Source organism: Denticeps clupeoides, chromosome 16 (assembly GCF_900700375.1).
Source record: "Denticeps clupeoides chromosome 16, fDenClu1.1, whole genome shotgun sequence".
Taxonomy (NCBI): domain Eukaryota; kingdom Metazoa; phylum Chordata; class Actinopteri; order Clupeiformes; family Denticipitidae; genus Denticeps; species Denticeps clupeoides.
In genome coordinates this window covers 10465405-10482731 of record NC_041722.1, presented here as the reverse complement: position 1 = coordinate 10482731, position 17327 = coordinate 10465405, and the positions used below count along the sequence as shown (strand labels likewise).

Here is a 17327-nt window from a genome sequence, read left to right as displayed (position 1 = left end):
CAGTTAATACCTTTTATAATTCCACTAGCCAGACCAGGGATTCCTGGGATCTCTGTGACGTTGTTTTCGATGAAGTACTCATCGTCGCAGTGGCCGCTGCTGTTTGCCGAGTTGCAGAAGTTGTACCATAGCCTGCTGTGTTCAGTGGTGTTGCCATTCACCACTGTTTTCCCACACACGTCAAATAGGTCTCTGACTAAAGTCCTGTTCCCCAACATACATATTCTGTATGCGACAGCATATAAAAATATATCCTTTAAACACACACACACATCCTGGAGTCACAAAATTCCTGGAAAGTTCCTGGAGGTTGAACTTACGGAAACTCTGGAGGGTGGAAGATGGACTTTACAGCTCCAGCGTAAATAGAGACAATAGAAATGATAACACAAGCCAAAAAGAAGGAAGCAAACTTGTTGACGTATTTGACCCCCACAAACACAACAAGTGCCATTAGACTGAGACATATTGAGCCATACACTCGCATGTTGTTGAGCATGGCACTGTCCCCTCCGTGTTCATCAGTAGAATGGAATATTTCTGCCTGTGGCACCAGATATTTCTGTGGAGAAGGAAAAAATGGCGTATAAAGATGAAATCCTGTTCTCCTTTAAAAAATATCTTCATAAGTTTCAAAATTGTCCACATACCAGGAATATTTCAACTGCTCCCAAAATGTACATGGCTGCAGCAAAGGTTGTACCCAGGTAAAAACAGAGTCCCACAGCACCCCCAAACTCGGGGCCCAAAGAACGGGAGATCATGAAGTAAGCTCCACCAGCTAGAAGTGAAGATTGACAAGTTTCAACTTGTTATGGAGTCTCTGGTACATGCAATACTGTGCAAAAGCTTTAGGCAAGTGTGAAAAATGCTGTAAACTAAGAATGCTTTCAAAAATCAATTTACTAATTAAAAAATGCTAATTGAGCCAGCAAAATCAAAATCATTACCCCTTGTAAGACTGCTTGTAAATGGCATTTCCCCTTCCACTATCCCAAAGTAGATTCCTTTATGTTTGTCCCGTATTAAAATAAACTGTTTTTGACAGTTTTGGAGCTCTGATGGCAGGCCACACCAATTTGATTGCCCACATCTGACATCCTCCCTATTTAAGTTTGCCTGCATCAGTACTCCAGGTTCCATTATTAACCCATCTCGGTTGGTGGGACTCCCCTTCTTGGATGTGTTGAATATTGCATGTAATGGTCTTGTGTTTCAGGTGGTGGTGCGTGGTGAGTTCCCTGTGAGAGTGTGAACCTTCCCTTTCCCGTTTCCACCTCCCCTTTCCCAAATTAGAGCTCTGTATGTTTGTTTGTCCAATTTAAAATAAATAAATACATAAATAAATAAGAAATCTCCACGCCTGGATCCTTTTCCTCCACCTGTATCGTTACAGTGGGGAACATCTTAACCCTGCAAGGTGAGGTTGTGGAAGAAAGTTTCATGGCATACTTCATACACCATGAAGGTAGTTGTACATCATCAGCAAGGTCATTCCAACACAAAGATTTCAAAGCAGACTGGGGTTTCACGATGTACTGTTCAAAATCCAACAAAAGCTCAAATTCAAGGATAGTAGATGCAGTGGATAGTGAAGTCAGACTTCCATTCATTAACTGCATTAAGTAAATTGATGAAATCTTTAATTTCTGAAAGCACAGAATTTTTTCACATGTGCCAGAATTTTTTTTTTTTTAAAACGTCTCATAAAACAAATGCTCTCTGCAGCAGCAACAGAAACCCAACCCAGTACCGCAAGTATCACGTCCTTGGTCTGGCAAACAGTGTTGGGAAAGTTACTTTGTAAAGTACAAGTTACCCTATTTAAAAGTTAATAGTAGCATAACTATTTCAATTACTATATAAAAGTACTTTGATTACTTTTGTGAATTATGAATGAATATTCTTAACCATTCTGAACCATTTTGAAATTGTGTAACCTGGCACTGCACAATGGAGTCAGTAACATGCAACATTCAGCTATTTACATCCAACCTGCTCATTTCCCTGCAGCCTTTTTCTGGCTTCTCTTATCTCTTTACTTGATAATGGCGGACACTAGCAATAGAAAAACTGCCATGTGTCTCTTAACTTTATAAAAATGCATGCTGAATAGAAATAGGAAATCTTTCACTTTTGTAAATTTGATTTGGTGATCTGTATTTTTGCATGTTATAACTCTGTCTCCATGAAATTTTTAATTTTCTTGCACTTTGGTGCTACCATAAGAAAAGGATTTATAAATTGTATTTACTGATGTTCAAATTTGTCTCAGTAGACTATGAAAATAAAAAAAATATGATTACCTGGCACCACCCCATTTGTTGCAATGGCACTCATCGATATAGCAGTGAGCATTGTCTGCAAGAAGGACATAATGTCAAATAAAGAGTATGAGTTATTCATTACAGAAGAGGGTTTTTGCAACAACCCATCAAAACTGAGTCAGATGCATTTCATCATATATAATGAACTCTCTAAAACATTAAAATGCACAAAATGAATTATTTTTAACATGTGGTAAATTCTTAAATATAATTAGAACATTCTGTATGTATTAAAACTCTAACTGTTATGTTTATATGCAGACTTACTGGACAATCTCCATTATCAAATAATCTAGAAACTTAAGAACTTTAATGAAGAGGGTGGTCCAGTGTGTCTAACCCACTAGTTTATACTTAACACAGTTTGTACCCAGTAAAAAAAAAATGTAAAGAAAAAGTAAATCAACTCTAACAGCAGAGTTCAAAGTCAGTGTAAAGTTCTGCAGTCATGCAGATTCAACTCTACACAGTGTGATTAATACCAGCATGCATTACACACTTAGTTAAGTAGGGGTCTTAGCACGCATTCACCAACTGTTATGCAGAAGATGGGATATATTGGTGGGCCTCAGGGGGGAATGTTTATTTAAGATAGTGTTGTAAGCGCCTGTAAAGTTCAAATAATAATGGATTTGCCCCAACACGCTCTCCTGACCCTTTCTTCCTTCACTGATGGGTGGCGAGGGCTTTACCCAATGATATAATGACACTGTCGAGTAGTTACATGCTACATAATATAGGTTTAATCACAGGAATTGGGTAAAATATGATCATATAATGAATATGTAAAAAAACACTACAGAGAATGATATTGATGTCATTACACATTAGAGTGTTAATAGTCAACCCTGGCCATAGACATAGACTCTAATTTTGTGTGGAACCAAAGGATATCTGAAACAGTGTTAAAATCAACTATGAAATTCACCCACCGTTAGGCAGAAAATGGGGTATATTGATGGGCCTAAATTTGTGCATTGATCTAATAACATTTCATGATTGTCCTTAGCACACTTTATAAAATTCATGTGTCAGTTTTACTATTTTATTTTTATATTGATACATGGAGAGTGGCCCATAAATATCCAGCCTGCGACCAGATACTAATGAGGGTCTATAAAGGGCTATGTCTCATTCAAACTCAACATATCAACAGGTGGGTTATCTCTGAGGGACAGAGTAATTGTTTTTATTAAAGTTTTTGCATACATCGTTCATACAACACTCTGCCATATCACTCATCAGTTTGGATCAATTCTAATGTATTCTAATATCATTATTCTAATATCAATATAATTAAGATATTTTAAAAGGCCTTTGTGCCAGTAAACACCATTTAAAATTTTCCAATGTACTACTGTGGCTCTGTGCCATTTTGAGATGCAGTTTCGGCATTGGAGTATTAGATGCTCTTATACAGAGTGACTTACAATCAGTAGTTACAGGGACAGTCCCCCTGGAGAAACTCAGGTTTAAGAGTCTTGTTCAGGGACATAATGGTAGTTAGGGGGGGTTTGAACCTGTAACTTTGATGTTCTGTTTCATTCTGTTTTCATAGTGTTACCACTAGGCTACTACCACCACACTACTATTACTATGAAATGTTCTAGATGTACATTTGGCATGTGTGCATGGCTTCAAATGTTTGTGAATTCACACAGATACTGTTTTGTTGGTCTGTAGGACATGCTTATTTGCTGCAGAGCCTTGGTTCTCAACTTGGTGGTATTCTGGCTCCCTCTAGTTTAGGGGTCATCAACCCGGGTCCTGGAGGGCTCCAGTTCTGCACATTTTTATGTTTACCTTCATTTAGCACATATGATTTAACTGAAGACTGGTGGGTTGGTGACCCCTGCTCTAGTGGTATACTGTGAGTCTCTGCTGTGAGTGTTAATAAAACTGCTATATTAGCCATTGAATGAGAGTTTGGTGTGTGTTTGGTGTTTGTGAACTTACACAAGAGCAGCACATGAGAACAATGAGAAAGGACTGTACAACACCAGCTGTGCCCACAATCCAGGTGAGACGAAGGAAGAGGATGACACCAAAGATGTTCTGCAGACAGGGCAGGTAGACCCCCATTAAGGTGCCCATGTTGGGTGACTGCAGACAGAAGGATCAACACACAACACCAGTCGCCCAGTGAATAAGAATACAAATATGAATCTACTGCATATGGTATTAATGTTGCTGCATGGTCACGTCGATTATTATTATTTTTTATAATAGATAAACGGTTGCCATGCCCAGTTTAAAATCAGGCTCTTAAACAGTGGTCATTGTCTGATAATCTACAGTGTGGATTTTTTGGTGGGTGGACCACTCATTCAGCCTTCAGCTCTTATATTAGTGTCATGACTGTGTATTGAAAAGACCCTTACACAGCCAACTTTTTCCATTGATCAAAAAGTCAGGTGTGGCCAGTGAGGGCCTTCTTTTTATTTTATTTAATCTTCCTATCTGATTTCTGTCTGTATTAGTCATATCTGCAGTAAGGTTGAGATACTTTTTTGTTACCTTTGGAACTTTTCTTCGAGATGCATCAGCACTTTCAGCCTCCTCATGCTCCTTGGCTCCCTGGGTGATGTTGGTATAATTAACCAATTTGCTGAGGAGAGAGGAGACCTTGGGCCTGATGTCCAGCTCCTCCTGTTGGTCAAAACAGGCAGAGATCAATGCTTTATTTAATCTAGTCCTCCTCAACCATGCACTGAACAAAACTCGGAACTCCATACAAATATGCATTCACCTCAAACAGGGCCAGGTTCTTGTCATAGAAATCGTCTCTCTTGGCTGCTGATTCATTACTGCTGAGAAAGGGACTGTCCTCCTTATGATTTCCATGACCTAAAGTAGGAGAGGAAGAAGGAAAGTGTAACACATATCTATGGTACCTACATAGTTGGTACTTAGTAAATACCCACATTGGTAAATACAATTCATTTTGGTATTCTTATAACATTCTTCAAGATTCTGCTCTTTTAAGATCAATTCACAGGTTTAAGTCATGGGACTGCCAGGATCATGATAATTTTACATGTTCATATTTTACCGGATCTCTCCCCTGTCCTGTTCAAAACAAGATTAAATCCCTGTTTCGTGATGTTGTGCGAATGAGTCCTTCTTCCTCGTCATGTCGTCATAATTTAACCTGCCTCACCATGCCAAATGGTCGTGGCATGTGGCTCAGATTGCAACACAAGACCAAAAAAGTGGTCCGCCCCCCATGATAATGGTTGAAGAGGTATGCTTTTCCTGGAACTCAGCAGAAAGGTTTCATGATCTTCCAGGCCTCAACTTGACCATTCCTGTTAACTGTGAGCAATACAGCTTTGAAATCTGCATGTCCTGGTGAGCCACAAGCACAATATCCGTAACACAAGAGGCTAATGAAGATCTGGTAAAAGAACTAAAATGTAATGTGGAGTCCAGAACTTTGTGTTATGTGCCTTTCTTTTTTCACTCAACAGATGTGCAAAACCAAAATAATACACAAACCAGTCATAAAATACTGAAAGAAATTTGTCATGCCTTTTTGTGACTAGTCCATTGTAACTTTTAACAGTAACAGGCATATCAGGCAAAATTGTCCAAACTCTTGGATGTCCCTGTAATGGCACCCCTGCCACCCCTAGCCTACCAGGTGATTCCCTCTTGTGTTCTGTCGTATAGAAATTGTATGATTATTTAAACCCCTGCTTCGCTTCCTCCATTGTCGCTCATCTCATGTACACACCCCTATCTGTATGTCTTTTGCTGTTCCCATATAGTCTAGAATTCTATTGTGTTCTATACGTACTTCTGTTGTGTTTTGGCCAGTGCCCTTTTGTTTTCTGTTATTAAACTATTTTTTCTATATTAAACTGTGTTTTCTATAACTAAACTATTCACAATGTTGTGAACTTTTGCCTTGTGGCATTTTCGCTTGGAAGAATATAAAAGAAGGCAAACATTAAATTATTTATCACAACAGGTGGTTTAACAAAGTCTCTTCCTGTTACGTTCTCTGGTACTGCCGCAAAGTGCTGTTTCACTGTTAGAGTAAATGGGCAGGACTGATCTAGACTGTGTCCTTTCCAACATGGTGCCACCATTCAAGATATTGGTCGGAAAGTGCAGAAATAACTCCAACTGCCTCAATAAATTCCACCGCTTTAACTGCTACATACTCAAGTTCAGCTATGACTTCAATGAAGTCTGCTAATCCTACAATGTGAATGGCCCCAAATGAAATAAATTCTGAAATATTTCAATATGATGCATTTAATTAATTAATATATTTTTCATTTCCAGTTTGAATATTGCATGTTAAATTGAATTTAAAATGTTTAATAAAGGTTGATGTATTTAGACATGACACCACAGGTAAGTAATGGAAAGTACATCCAAGCAAAAACAGCTATCACTGCCATTAGCTACGGCATACAGTTTCCTGTTAGCATGAAGCTGGATGCTGTCCAAGTGGAGCATTGCGTAACCCCCATCTCTCAGATATCTATGTGGATGTGTTTATGCAACAGTCAAATAAATGCAAAAACGTGTGTGGACAATTGTTCTCCACAACTTTCCATTCCTTCCTTAATTTCTGCAAAGCCGCAGTCCTTCAACAACACACAACACAATCAGCATTCCGTGCAGCACCTTTTCCTTTCTATGTCTCATGAGGACACATCATCAACGGTCCCTTGGCTGTAGGCTGACTGACATGACGGCGAGGCACGGTCACGTGGTCGAGGGTCTTCGCTGCTGCCCTTATGCAATCAATGCAAATCAATCTCCCTGTGCGCTTTTTTCCACGTCGTGTCACTAAAACACACTGAGTGATCTGGACGTTTCTCAACTCATTGTTTGCAGCATTATTAACCTGTAACACCATTGAGAGTGTCACAGATTTTAATAAATGGCAAAAGGCAGTGACATATTATTTGCCAATTAGGCTGATGTTGCAACCTGCCATGAAATTGTATGAAATTGTCATTACTGCCACACAGTGTGAATGATTAATGAGGTCATTAACCACAGTTTTAAAAGGTACCATACAGTCTGGATGCCAGCTGATACTGGAAAACAAATTTCCAAACTCACATGCTGAAGAAATATATAAAAAAAAAAGTAGAATTTGGATAAAGCTAGATTTTAAAAAGTTGAAACTTAATCATGCAAAAAATGGGGACAGAGGTGTGTCTGGCCCAATGAGAGAAGTCTGATCACCCGAAAACACAGCGGTATCCCATTTCTCAGCACATGACACAGGGAGACACGCACTGTTCTCAGACTCAGGGGTGACCTGACCTTTCGCTCATCTCGCAGCATACCGCAACCAAACAGAGAGGTGTCCTCCAACAAACCATGCCGTTGTGAATTACCTTTTCCCCAGTACCTGCTGGAGTGAAGGTCTCTGGGTGTTAATTCCAGTGGAGCAGCTAACAGGTGCCCTCCTTCCCACGATGCCCACTCACCTGCCTCTAGTGTTACACTAACATTGCTGCTCCTTTGGGTCAGCATGCCTGCTCTGTGGCTGCAGGGAACGCAGTACTTTGTGTTCTGTACATAGCCAGGCACAATCCAGTGAGCTATCAGAGAGAGGGGGTCTGCACTAGCACTCGATCACTCAGAAACACACGCACACACACACACACACACACATACACACACACACACACACACACACAAATGCAGTCATGCCTTCACACACACAAGAGGAAAGAGTGATGTAGACTGTATGGGAGTGAACACCAAACACAGACAGTACAAGTGCAATTAAAACCCAGTCATGCACAGTCACTAACCAACACACACCCGGGGCACTGCATCATCTCTGCGTCAGTGCACATATATCAACGGCATTGTGGTCCGGGCTTGGGAAATCACAATGCATGATGTTACATGCTAAACAGCAACCATGTTCTGTAAGTGAGTGTAATAAAACTATAATGACACCCCAACAGATTTAATCATCTTCCTATTACTGAACTTTACACTTTAATATGTGTGTCTGAGCGAAAGGATGACTAATGCTATTAGGACATCAACCTGCTAAGATATTTGTGGATGATGCCCTCTAGTGTTCGAAATGATTTTACTCATTCAAATTGATAGGACTAGAATCATACAACTATTATTCCAGCATTTTGTTAGCATGTTTTGATCAAAATGCTACTATTACACATATAAGAAAGACACTGTCAATCTTAAAAAAAGTGCAGGGTTACTGCCATTGGCCCCGTGCTGGACACATCATTAAAAAGATTATGCATTACTGGAATATCAAGCACATTCATGAATGTGCCTGCCTGCTGTGCAGCGTGTATTAAAGGTAGGTCCTGCTGAGCAGGGATTTCAGAGCAAAGCACAGCGTTTACGACCACAAGCCCGAGCAAGTTAATGGCTCTGAACCAATGTTCCTCTGCCCCCGAGATCAAAGGCTGGCAACTGTGAAATGCTGAAGAAAACCTGTTTAAGGTATCTGAGGTGGTCCTGTGGGACCTTGTTCTACTAGGCTTTATACAAATTGCAACGATGTGATATGCATTTACTATAGTCAAGTATCACAAGGTTATTGTAAACAGTAAACTCATTAATTTAACTCATTTTCTCATGGATTGCTTTGATTCGCTAAATTAAATGCAGTTATTACATTTTGCCTCCCATCATCTGTTAATTTCAATAGATAACATGAAGTATCGTGAGAATAGCCATGGTCTGCACCAGAGGGGGCAAAAAGCACACTGTACAGTGTAAGCACTAAAGCTGATTAGCCATCAGAACCAATTTAACACTCCATTTGCTTCCCAGGCCGGAAAAACCCACTGAGTAAACTTTTCATTTAATGAACATCGAAGGAATTCACCTGGATAAAGCTTAGACTCCTTGTGTGCAACGTTTTACATTAAAATTGTATTACATCGTATTTGGAGGTTTCATTTCTAAGCTCTTCAGATTTTAGAATGTGTGATTGTGTGTGTACCTTTCAGAGTTAGGGGTGTTTTGAATGTTTAGTAAAAGTAAAGTGACCGACGCAGACCTTGAGGGAGTACTTTGTCGTTAACTGCTGCAATCCTGCTTAATTCCTCCATCCCTAATTCAGGTATGAAACTCATTCCACATTAAGCAGAATAACTTGCTTTCTAATCATCGGAGAAATTTCTTTCATTTGTGTATGAAAGTTTCTGATACTAAAATGAGCTATGTTTTTGCAGGTTTTGTAACATTGGTACCAGACATGTAATGGAATCACCACAAATACATAAATTAAGCTTGCAAAATGTTGAGCTTTTGTATGTGTCTTGTCTGTCTATTGTTAATTAAGAACAAGCACTTTCAGATGCTCCATCGCTTCCATTGCATTAATGAAATTAATGCCTTTGCGCTCTTCTCAGTTCAGAGCGAAGGTTAACAAAAATGTGCATGGGAATAAAACAGAGGCACGACTGCTTGCTGTGTCTGAGCTTGGAGGGCAAGTTTTGATGTGAATGAGTGAGAAAATCTAGGAGTGGGACCAGAAAGTGGAGAATTCAAGGAACAATGGCAGCAAGAAAAGCTAAAATAACTTAATTTTCACCTTCAAATTGTGAGCATAGCATTTGCTCACAAGTTTATAAGCATGTTAAAATCATTTGTTCATCTGATCGAAAAATCCTGAAGGGCACCAGAAGGTAAACTTAGTCGTGGGTCCATGCAGCCATCTTTCAACAACAAGTAATAGCCTCATCAGCAAAGGCATCCATTGTGGCAGGGTCAAGATGTTTAAGAAGCACATTCTTCTCACTCTCAGAAATAGAATTGACTGACATGACTATTCTCTGCCATTCTGTCAGAGGCAAAATTGCAGCTGCTTAGTTTTGAATAAAAGTAATTATTTCAAACAGAATTCCTGGTAATGTTGCTATGGAATGCCAATTAAGCTGCATATTTATTTTTTTTGGGTTATTTTTATAATTAAATTAAAGAAAGGGCTGGTGCGTCGATACATATACTGCTTAATTAATGACATACAGTATAGACACAGGAGGACTGTAACACACAACTGGAGCTGGAAACAGAAGGAACGAGCCGCGTGAAGCATTGTCGGGTCTTTTTCTGTCTCCGTTGAAGTTGGCAGAGCAGCTGGTCAGGCTCCTCTCCCCAGACAGTGCAGGATCAACTGCTTTCAATGTGCAAACAGCCTCTCCTTAATCACTATGTGTTCGTCTTCCACCAGCTAAAGTTATCTCAGAAAGCATGCGCTCCTGAAATAACCAGAACAGCCTTGCTTAAAGAAAGCTGGCTGCTTTCTGCTCAGTGGTGTCCTGGTGCTTAACTGTTTTATGATGCAGGCACTTTTAGTGAGGCTCTGCACTCGAGTGTTTCGCCACAATGGCCACAGTGTGCAGTCCAGGGCAGAGCAGAGGGGCAGAGCAGAGTTGAGGGCCGGGAACAAAGTTGGCTCTGTGGACGTCTCGCTCCACCCCTCCCCTCTTCGCCTGTTTACAGGTTCTCTTCTCTATCATATTAGCCTTTTCGTCCTATAACACCATCCCATTCTCACAAGTAAAACAGCCCCTTCGGTCTTCTGCCCTACATCACTATCCTCCTTTATTGTCTGAATTTTGTATCTCATTCTTTAATTTTGTCCCTGGTCATAGGCACTGAACATGACCAATGGGACCAATTCATGAATGGAATATCATTTTCAATTTTTATGCACACAGCATTGGCTGACTGTCCTAGAAAGAAACAGGACTTTTTTTTTTTACTGTGCATATGTGACTAGAACAAATGTTGTCACTGTGTTACTGATGATGTCATTCAAGCAGGGACAAGCAGGGAAAGAAGCGGAGCATTAAAATGAGCCAGGTGAGCAGAGTACATTTTTTCTTTCTAATGTTAGTGTAAGATGCTAGAGTTAGTCTTTTGTCACACAAAAACTTGTCATCACTTGCCAGACTTGCAAATGAAAAGATTGCGTTGGCCTTTCAGCTTTCACGTCAGAAAATAAACGACTGTCAGCTCATTTTTAATTCCCTCCCAATGGCATGCATGCATGGGCTCGTCTAAATCCTTAGCATTTAATGCATGTTATCATCAAAACAGCCATGACAAAAATTGCCACATTATCATGCAAAATTGGCGACGGAAAGGTTGCTAAAGTGCTAATAATCACGTTTGCTTGCTCTTATGAGACTCGTATGTAACTTTTTTTTTGCACAGTTTCTAACAGTCTAAATGAATCCAGAACCTAGAACAGGTCCATTAAAAGTAACACCATCAAGTTTGGGGTCGGGCTTTAAGTCAATTGAATGTGAAGAAAGTCTGTGGAATTTCAGTTCTGCCTTCTAGGGTTGCCACAAAGATTCTGGTACTACTTTATTCAAATTAAATTGTGAATGTAAGGCTTGGGTTGAATGTGCCTTTAATGATGAAGACTAAACCCCGAACTCCCTGAAGAAAGTCAAAATACAGCATTGCCACGTGGGAGAGGCAGTGCTGTGGCTCGAACTTTCCTACCGTGGTGCAGGGCCTGATTTTCAGGCAAGACGATTACAAACAGCTGCCAGTACAGCGCTGTGACGGAGTCGGATCATTAGTGCCGGTAACTGCTTTCGGGAAATCTAGACGGAGACACATTGGTATTGCTGCATTTCGCGATGACCTTCACTCGCGCTTCTCCATTTCTTTCGAGTGCATGGAATTAGGGTCGCCCTGTTGTTGTCTCTCCAGGGACATAAGGAAGACAGACTGCTGCCCACGCAGCTGCTCTCAGGGAACATAAAGGCAGCCCTGGCACAAAGAGAGGCACGTCTTTTGTGTGTGGGAACACTTGAGGCCTGTCTTATTATTACTACAGAGAATTCAACCCCCACCCCTCTTTGTTTCTCCAAATGTTTTTCCATTGCCACAGTAGACACATCTGGCATCAGAGTGGGGCCGTTTCAGTGCCTGCCAGACTTTGCGGAACACCGCTTCTTAAAACTGGATGCCTTGAAAATTTGCAAAAGTAGGCTGTCAGATGCCAGCACACGAATTGCCATGGTTACCATACCAAAGGACTGTGTGGACAGAACTTTGGAGAAAACTTTGATGATATGCCGCTTTGCAAGAGGTAGGTATTAAAGTTATTACCATTTAGGTTTTATAGAGTAATTGGTTGGAAAGTTTTTTAAGCTGTCAGAAACTTACCATCAGAGCTGACAGTGTCTCCATGGCCAGGATATCCCTGTCCTGTGTCTCTGTAATCCACCCAGTTAATCCCCTCTAGGCTGTCGTAGTTGGACTGACCATTGTCCTCCACCGGCACCACGGTGAAATGGGGCATGTTTTCATCAGATAGCGGGAGTTGCGTGGCGCTCCCTCCCGACAGATCTCTCAGCTGTACTTTCAGCTCCGGCCAGCTGAACTTACACTCATCTCAACGCATTCCAACGCAGTTCGGTCACTTCCTCTGGGGGAAATTACCATACTCCCCTCCCACCAGCCAGCCCCTCCTGAGCTCGGGGTGGAAAAGGGCTGATCTGACATCAGCGCGCCTCAGTCTCTCTTCAATGGCCTCCTCGGGTGAATCACAGTCTGGGTGTTTGGGGGAACAATGGGAGGCTCCCGTTTGCACCTTCTTGAGGGTAATGAGGGATTGTCACCCATCACCCCCCCAAAACTCCTGTCCCTTTTCTAACAGCAGTACGGCACTCACGTCATAGGTCACTACTTTCCTTTTTCCGCTGAATAAGGAACTTTTTCCCTGAATAGGGAACATTGTGACATTTTCAAGCGTCCCATTTAAGGACCACTGTGAAAGCTCACTCGCAGGGCCTACTAATATAAGAATGTCCCCTTTTCTGCTAATCAGAAGGATGCAGCGATTTCCATGGAGCACATGCACGTTGTTAGGAAAGTCCTGTAATTACAGCAGGAGAGGTCTATTTAAAGTCTCTCTGGCATCCACGGCACTCTAGCATTTTTAGACTGTGTAACTTTTCTCTCTTGGCTTTTGAGACAGCTGTCTTTATCTTGTAGCATTTGTTTGACAATTTTGTCACACCTCCCGTGGTTGGTTGTTTCTGTTGTTATGAGTGCATGTTGCTTTGTCTGTCAACGGCTTAAAACAGGTCATTTTTTTTTTACCATAGCTGTATTTTCCATAAAAGCCTTATTCATATAAACCATCTTTTATATTATTTAGGATTAGGAATGTCAAATGCTTTTCAAACTTTGAGGAAATTCTGATGGTGTTTGAGGCTGTGAGTTTCATGATTCCAGTAACTTTTTACTGCTGTCACTGCAATTACTGCAGGGACGTCAGGGTACACATGGGGGAAGTTTCCCACCCTGATGCTGTGTGTTGTGGGTCAGTAAACACACTCCCACTTGCAGTGACTTAGTCATGGGGAAAGAGAGTAAAGGGGACATTGGGGTGGCTTCCTGGAACTGCTCCTGGGCCCATTGAAGTTACACTTTTGCACCAACACATGAGGCTGGAATCCTCTGAATATACTTCTGGTGTGGTATTTCCTTTGCAGACTCCTGCATGCCTATTAATGAATCTATTAATTATAAAAGACAATTATTTTAACAGTGCCTCTGCCCATGTTTTTAATGGCTCTAAACCTATAGCCAGGCTGAACCTCTTTTGGAAACCAGAACTGCTAGATTCAAATGCTTGAATTGATAGATAATCAGTGTTACTATTTCAGATTTTCTAAGGATATTCTCTACATAACAACCACTTTCAAATTTTAACAGTTACCTAGAACTCTTCTGACCAAAACAAACGGCTTCTGTGAAGCTTTTCCGGTGCAAACAGTATGGCTTTCCTATCAGCACAATATTCTAGCTTTAGTCTTTAACAGGTCATGCACCAACAGCATTCAAAATACATACCCCACAATGCACCAGACTACTATCACTCACCATCACTCAAGACACTAGGATGACACACATCCTGACCCTTCACTGCTTGTCAAATAGGTGGTGGAACGAACTGTCCCTGTCTGAAGTCACTGAGCATTTTCAAATGACAAGTAAAGACCAAGCTCTTTCAGAAGTACCTAGATTTGCACTGTTCTCTATAGACTCACAGTATTCAAATATGAATCAGCAGCAAAACATATTCAATGATGGAATCAAGCGATTGTGTAATTGCTTTAGATTTTTACTCCACTCAATAAAGAAGCACCTGAAAACATTTAAGACACATTTTTAAAGACGCTAACACCCTGTTGGTCACCCACGTCCTTTGACACTCTCACACTCTGTGATTAAGCATTTATTCCTGTTACTCAGGGTCGTGGCATCTGGAGCCCATCCTGGGGCACTGGGTGCAGGGTGGGGCCTCACCCATGGCGATGTGCCAGTCCACAATAGGGCACACACACACCCACAGTCAATTTAGAGCCTCCAGTCCACCTAGTATACATGCCTTTGGACAGTGGAAGGAATTTAGAGGACCCAGGGAAAGCATGCAGAAAAACATTCACCAATGAAGAAGGGTGTAGAAGGTCACCTACTCTTTGTGGGTCTAAACCAGGAAAAGCTATTGTGTAGTGATGGTGTTAAGGAACTGGTTGTCAGTGTCAGCATTTATCAGCAGAAACCTCCCATGGACTCACGCTTAACATTTTTCCACAGGAGCCTTGGATTGGTGCCCTGTCTCCTGTATGACAGCACTGCAACATAAAGTTGATGCCTGAATCTGGACACATCCTGTCACAACTTGTCAGGAGTTTTCCTGCCTGGCCGGAAAGTGGCAGCTGTCTAACAAATCCTGAGGCAGAACTTGTACACAGTGTGAATCCACTCTCAACTGAAAAACTCTCTCCAGTTACTGATCATCTCTGAAAACCTTGAACTGTGATCAGTTTCCTCAGGGAAGTCCTACAAGAAGAAACCCAACCAAGAAACAAGGAAGGATAGGGGGATTTGCAATGCACTTTCTCACCACTAGATGACTAAAGACTGCAATTGTAACACATTCTGATTGTTGTTTAATTATGTTATCATTAACATTGCATATGTTAACATTTCCCAAAGATATTGATTCTTATTTATAATGTTTTATTTATTATTATTTTTCCATTAACTGTGGCATGATATTCTCTCTCATTCTCATTCATGCCTAGAAAAGCCAATTCTTGTAGATTTAAGTAATTTTTTTCATACAAGTTAAATGCAAGCTAAATACAGTGCTATATTATTGTGACAACATGCAAAAAATTGTATCATATAAAAAACAATCCTATCAATTTTCCATTTGTTGTTCCAATGAACACAACAATCTAATCTAAACAGATCAAATGCAGACAGACACTCATAGATCATATCCCCAAAAGGGTCTGTACAAAAGGACATATGGCATAGATATTCATCTTGAGTTCAAAATTCAAGGGCAAAAACCAGCAGACCTTTGCAAATCTCCAGTATGCTGAAGAAATGCAACCCTCAAAGTAACCACTAGGTGGAAGTATATACTAAACATTTAACCAGCTGTGCACAGCTGTGTTCGAGAAATCACACAGACCTTCCACTGCTGGACATTTTCCATGTATATAAAACAACAATACATTTTAATTCCGGCATCAATTTTTTCATTTGTTTCCAATTCAGAGGCCTGAATTGCATGGGCTACAAATTCCAGAAATGCGACCAATGCTCACAAATTATATTAAAGGTAACGTACCCAATACTCATTCAAGGTTCAAGCATCAGTCATTCACTTAATCATGGGTGGTGATGTATCTGTATGGCTCTGCTATCCAGTTATCAAGTCATTCCACAAACCAAACCATGGCATGAAATTATGCTTCTTGTATACTTTGTTGTTTTTCAAGGTGGTATTTCTTCCATGAATGAGATTATGAGTGAGCACCTTGGAACAGCATGCAGTCTGTCCACCTAATCTCCATTCTTCCAATGAAATGCATTATAGTTTCTGACTGGGTACTCTACAGGGCTCAAGTCAATCCAATTACTACTGGCCTGGCGTGACAGGTTGTGAGACCCTTGGGTCACTCTCTTTTGTTTCAGATGTGGAGCTGGAAAAAAGGAATAATGTCTGACATGATGACAGAAGTCTGATGAAGAGGAGAGGAAATGAGATTCTTTTAGAAAGGCCAGTTGTGGTTTATTGTATTTACCTTGATATGCTGCTAATTAATCTATATGCACCATCAGATAATTTTGATAAACACACATACATATCCATATATACATACATATGTACATATATACACTACTCACATGCTCCTCACTATTGTCTTGATGTTGTTCTGAGACAATGTTCCCCTCTTCCACAAATGCTACACACAGTTCTGCCAGGTCACGTGGGGGTGGGGTACGATCATTAAGTCTCTGCTTCAACTGGTCCCAGACAAGCTCTATGAGGTTCAGGTCAGGAGACATTGATGGCCAGACCATATGAGGCACTCCAACTTCCGAGCTGTGACAGTTCTGCCACAATGTGGTGGAGCATTATCATCCATGAACAGAAAGTCAGGGGTGTGCTGGTGGAATTGGGGGATGATGATGGGTTCTATGATGTCTCTGAGGTAAGAACAAGCAGTGACTGAGCCATGTACAATAACCAAATCTGTTTTGGCACTGACTGGTGATACTTTCCCAGACTGTTGCACCTCCAAAATTAAGACCAGGGACCATGATGACCTCAGCGTATTGCTCACCTCGCCTTCTCCAGCAACACTGACGCAAAACTCATCAGTGAAAAGGACGGTAGACTCACTGCTGCATTGTCCACATCACACAGTCTTGTGTCCACAGCATATGTTCAGGGAAGGTGTCTTGTTGTCAGTGGAGTCACCTGCTACAGTAGTCTGGCATTCAATCCAAAGCGTTGGAGTCGGTTGCAAATGGTTTGTCTGGAAACCCTAGTACCCCTGGCATCTCGTAAACGAGCCTGTTTCAGGTGACGACCTCTTGAAGCTCATCGAGAGAATGCCAAGAGAGTGCAAAGCAGTAATCAGAGCAAAGAAACTAGAATATAAAACATGTTTTCAGTTATTTCACCTTTTTTTT

At 41.0% G+C, this 17327-nt stretch overlaps 1 protein-coding gene and 1 long non-coding RNA gene across 5 annotated transcripts in view; one reads left to right on the top strand and one right to left on the bottom strand.

The window, feature by feature from the left end:
* The window catches only part of slc12a4 (solute carrier family 12 member 4), a 19022-nt gene extending 6281 nt beyond the window's left edge, over nt 1-12741 (bottom strand). The window contains exons 1-8 of one of the 3 annotated variants that reach the window (XM_028955839.1): nt 12486-12741; nt 5077-5174; nt 4845-4976; nt 4284-4430; nt 2307-2361; nt 651-781; nt 321-562; nt 11-225 (exon numbers count right to left, since the gene is read on the bottom strand). In XM_028955839.1, coding sequence (XP_028811672.1) covers nt 11-225; nt 321-562; nt 651-781; nt 2307-2361; nt 4284-4430; nt 4845-4976; nt 5077-5174; nt 12486-12621 — 1156 coding nt within the window. In that variant the 5' untranslated portion in view covers nt 12622-12741. Of the gene's footprint in view, nt 1-10; nt 226-320; nt 563-650; nt 782-2306; nt 2362-4283; nt 4431-4844; nt 4977-5076; nt 5175-7693; nt 7871-12485 lie in introns of those variants that run through there. The other 2 variants (XM_028955840.1, XM_028955838.1) reach the window with 2 other exon arrangements.
* Nucleotides 10866-17327, top strand: LOC114765612 (uncharacterized). Of its 2 annotated transcripts, none has more exons than XR_003742690.1 (3): nt 10866-11162; nt 14928-16843; nt 16918-17327. It is a non-coding gene; the product is annotated as an uncharacterized LOC114765612 (long non-coding RNA). The 2 variants fall into 2 exon arrangements; XR_003742689.1 differs by lacking the exon at nt 10866-11162 and adding an exon at nt 12298-12408.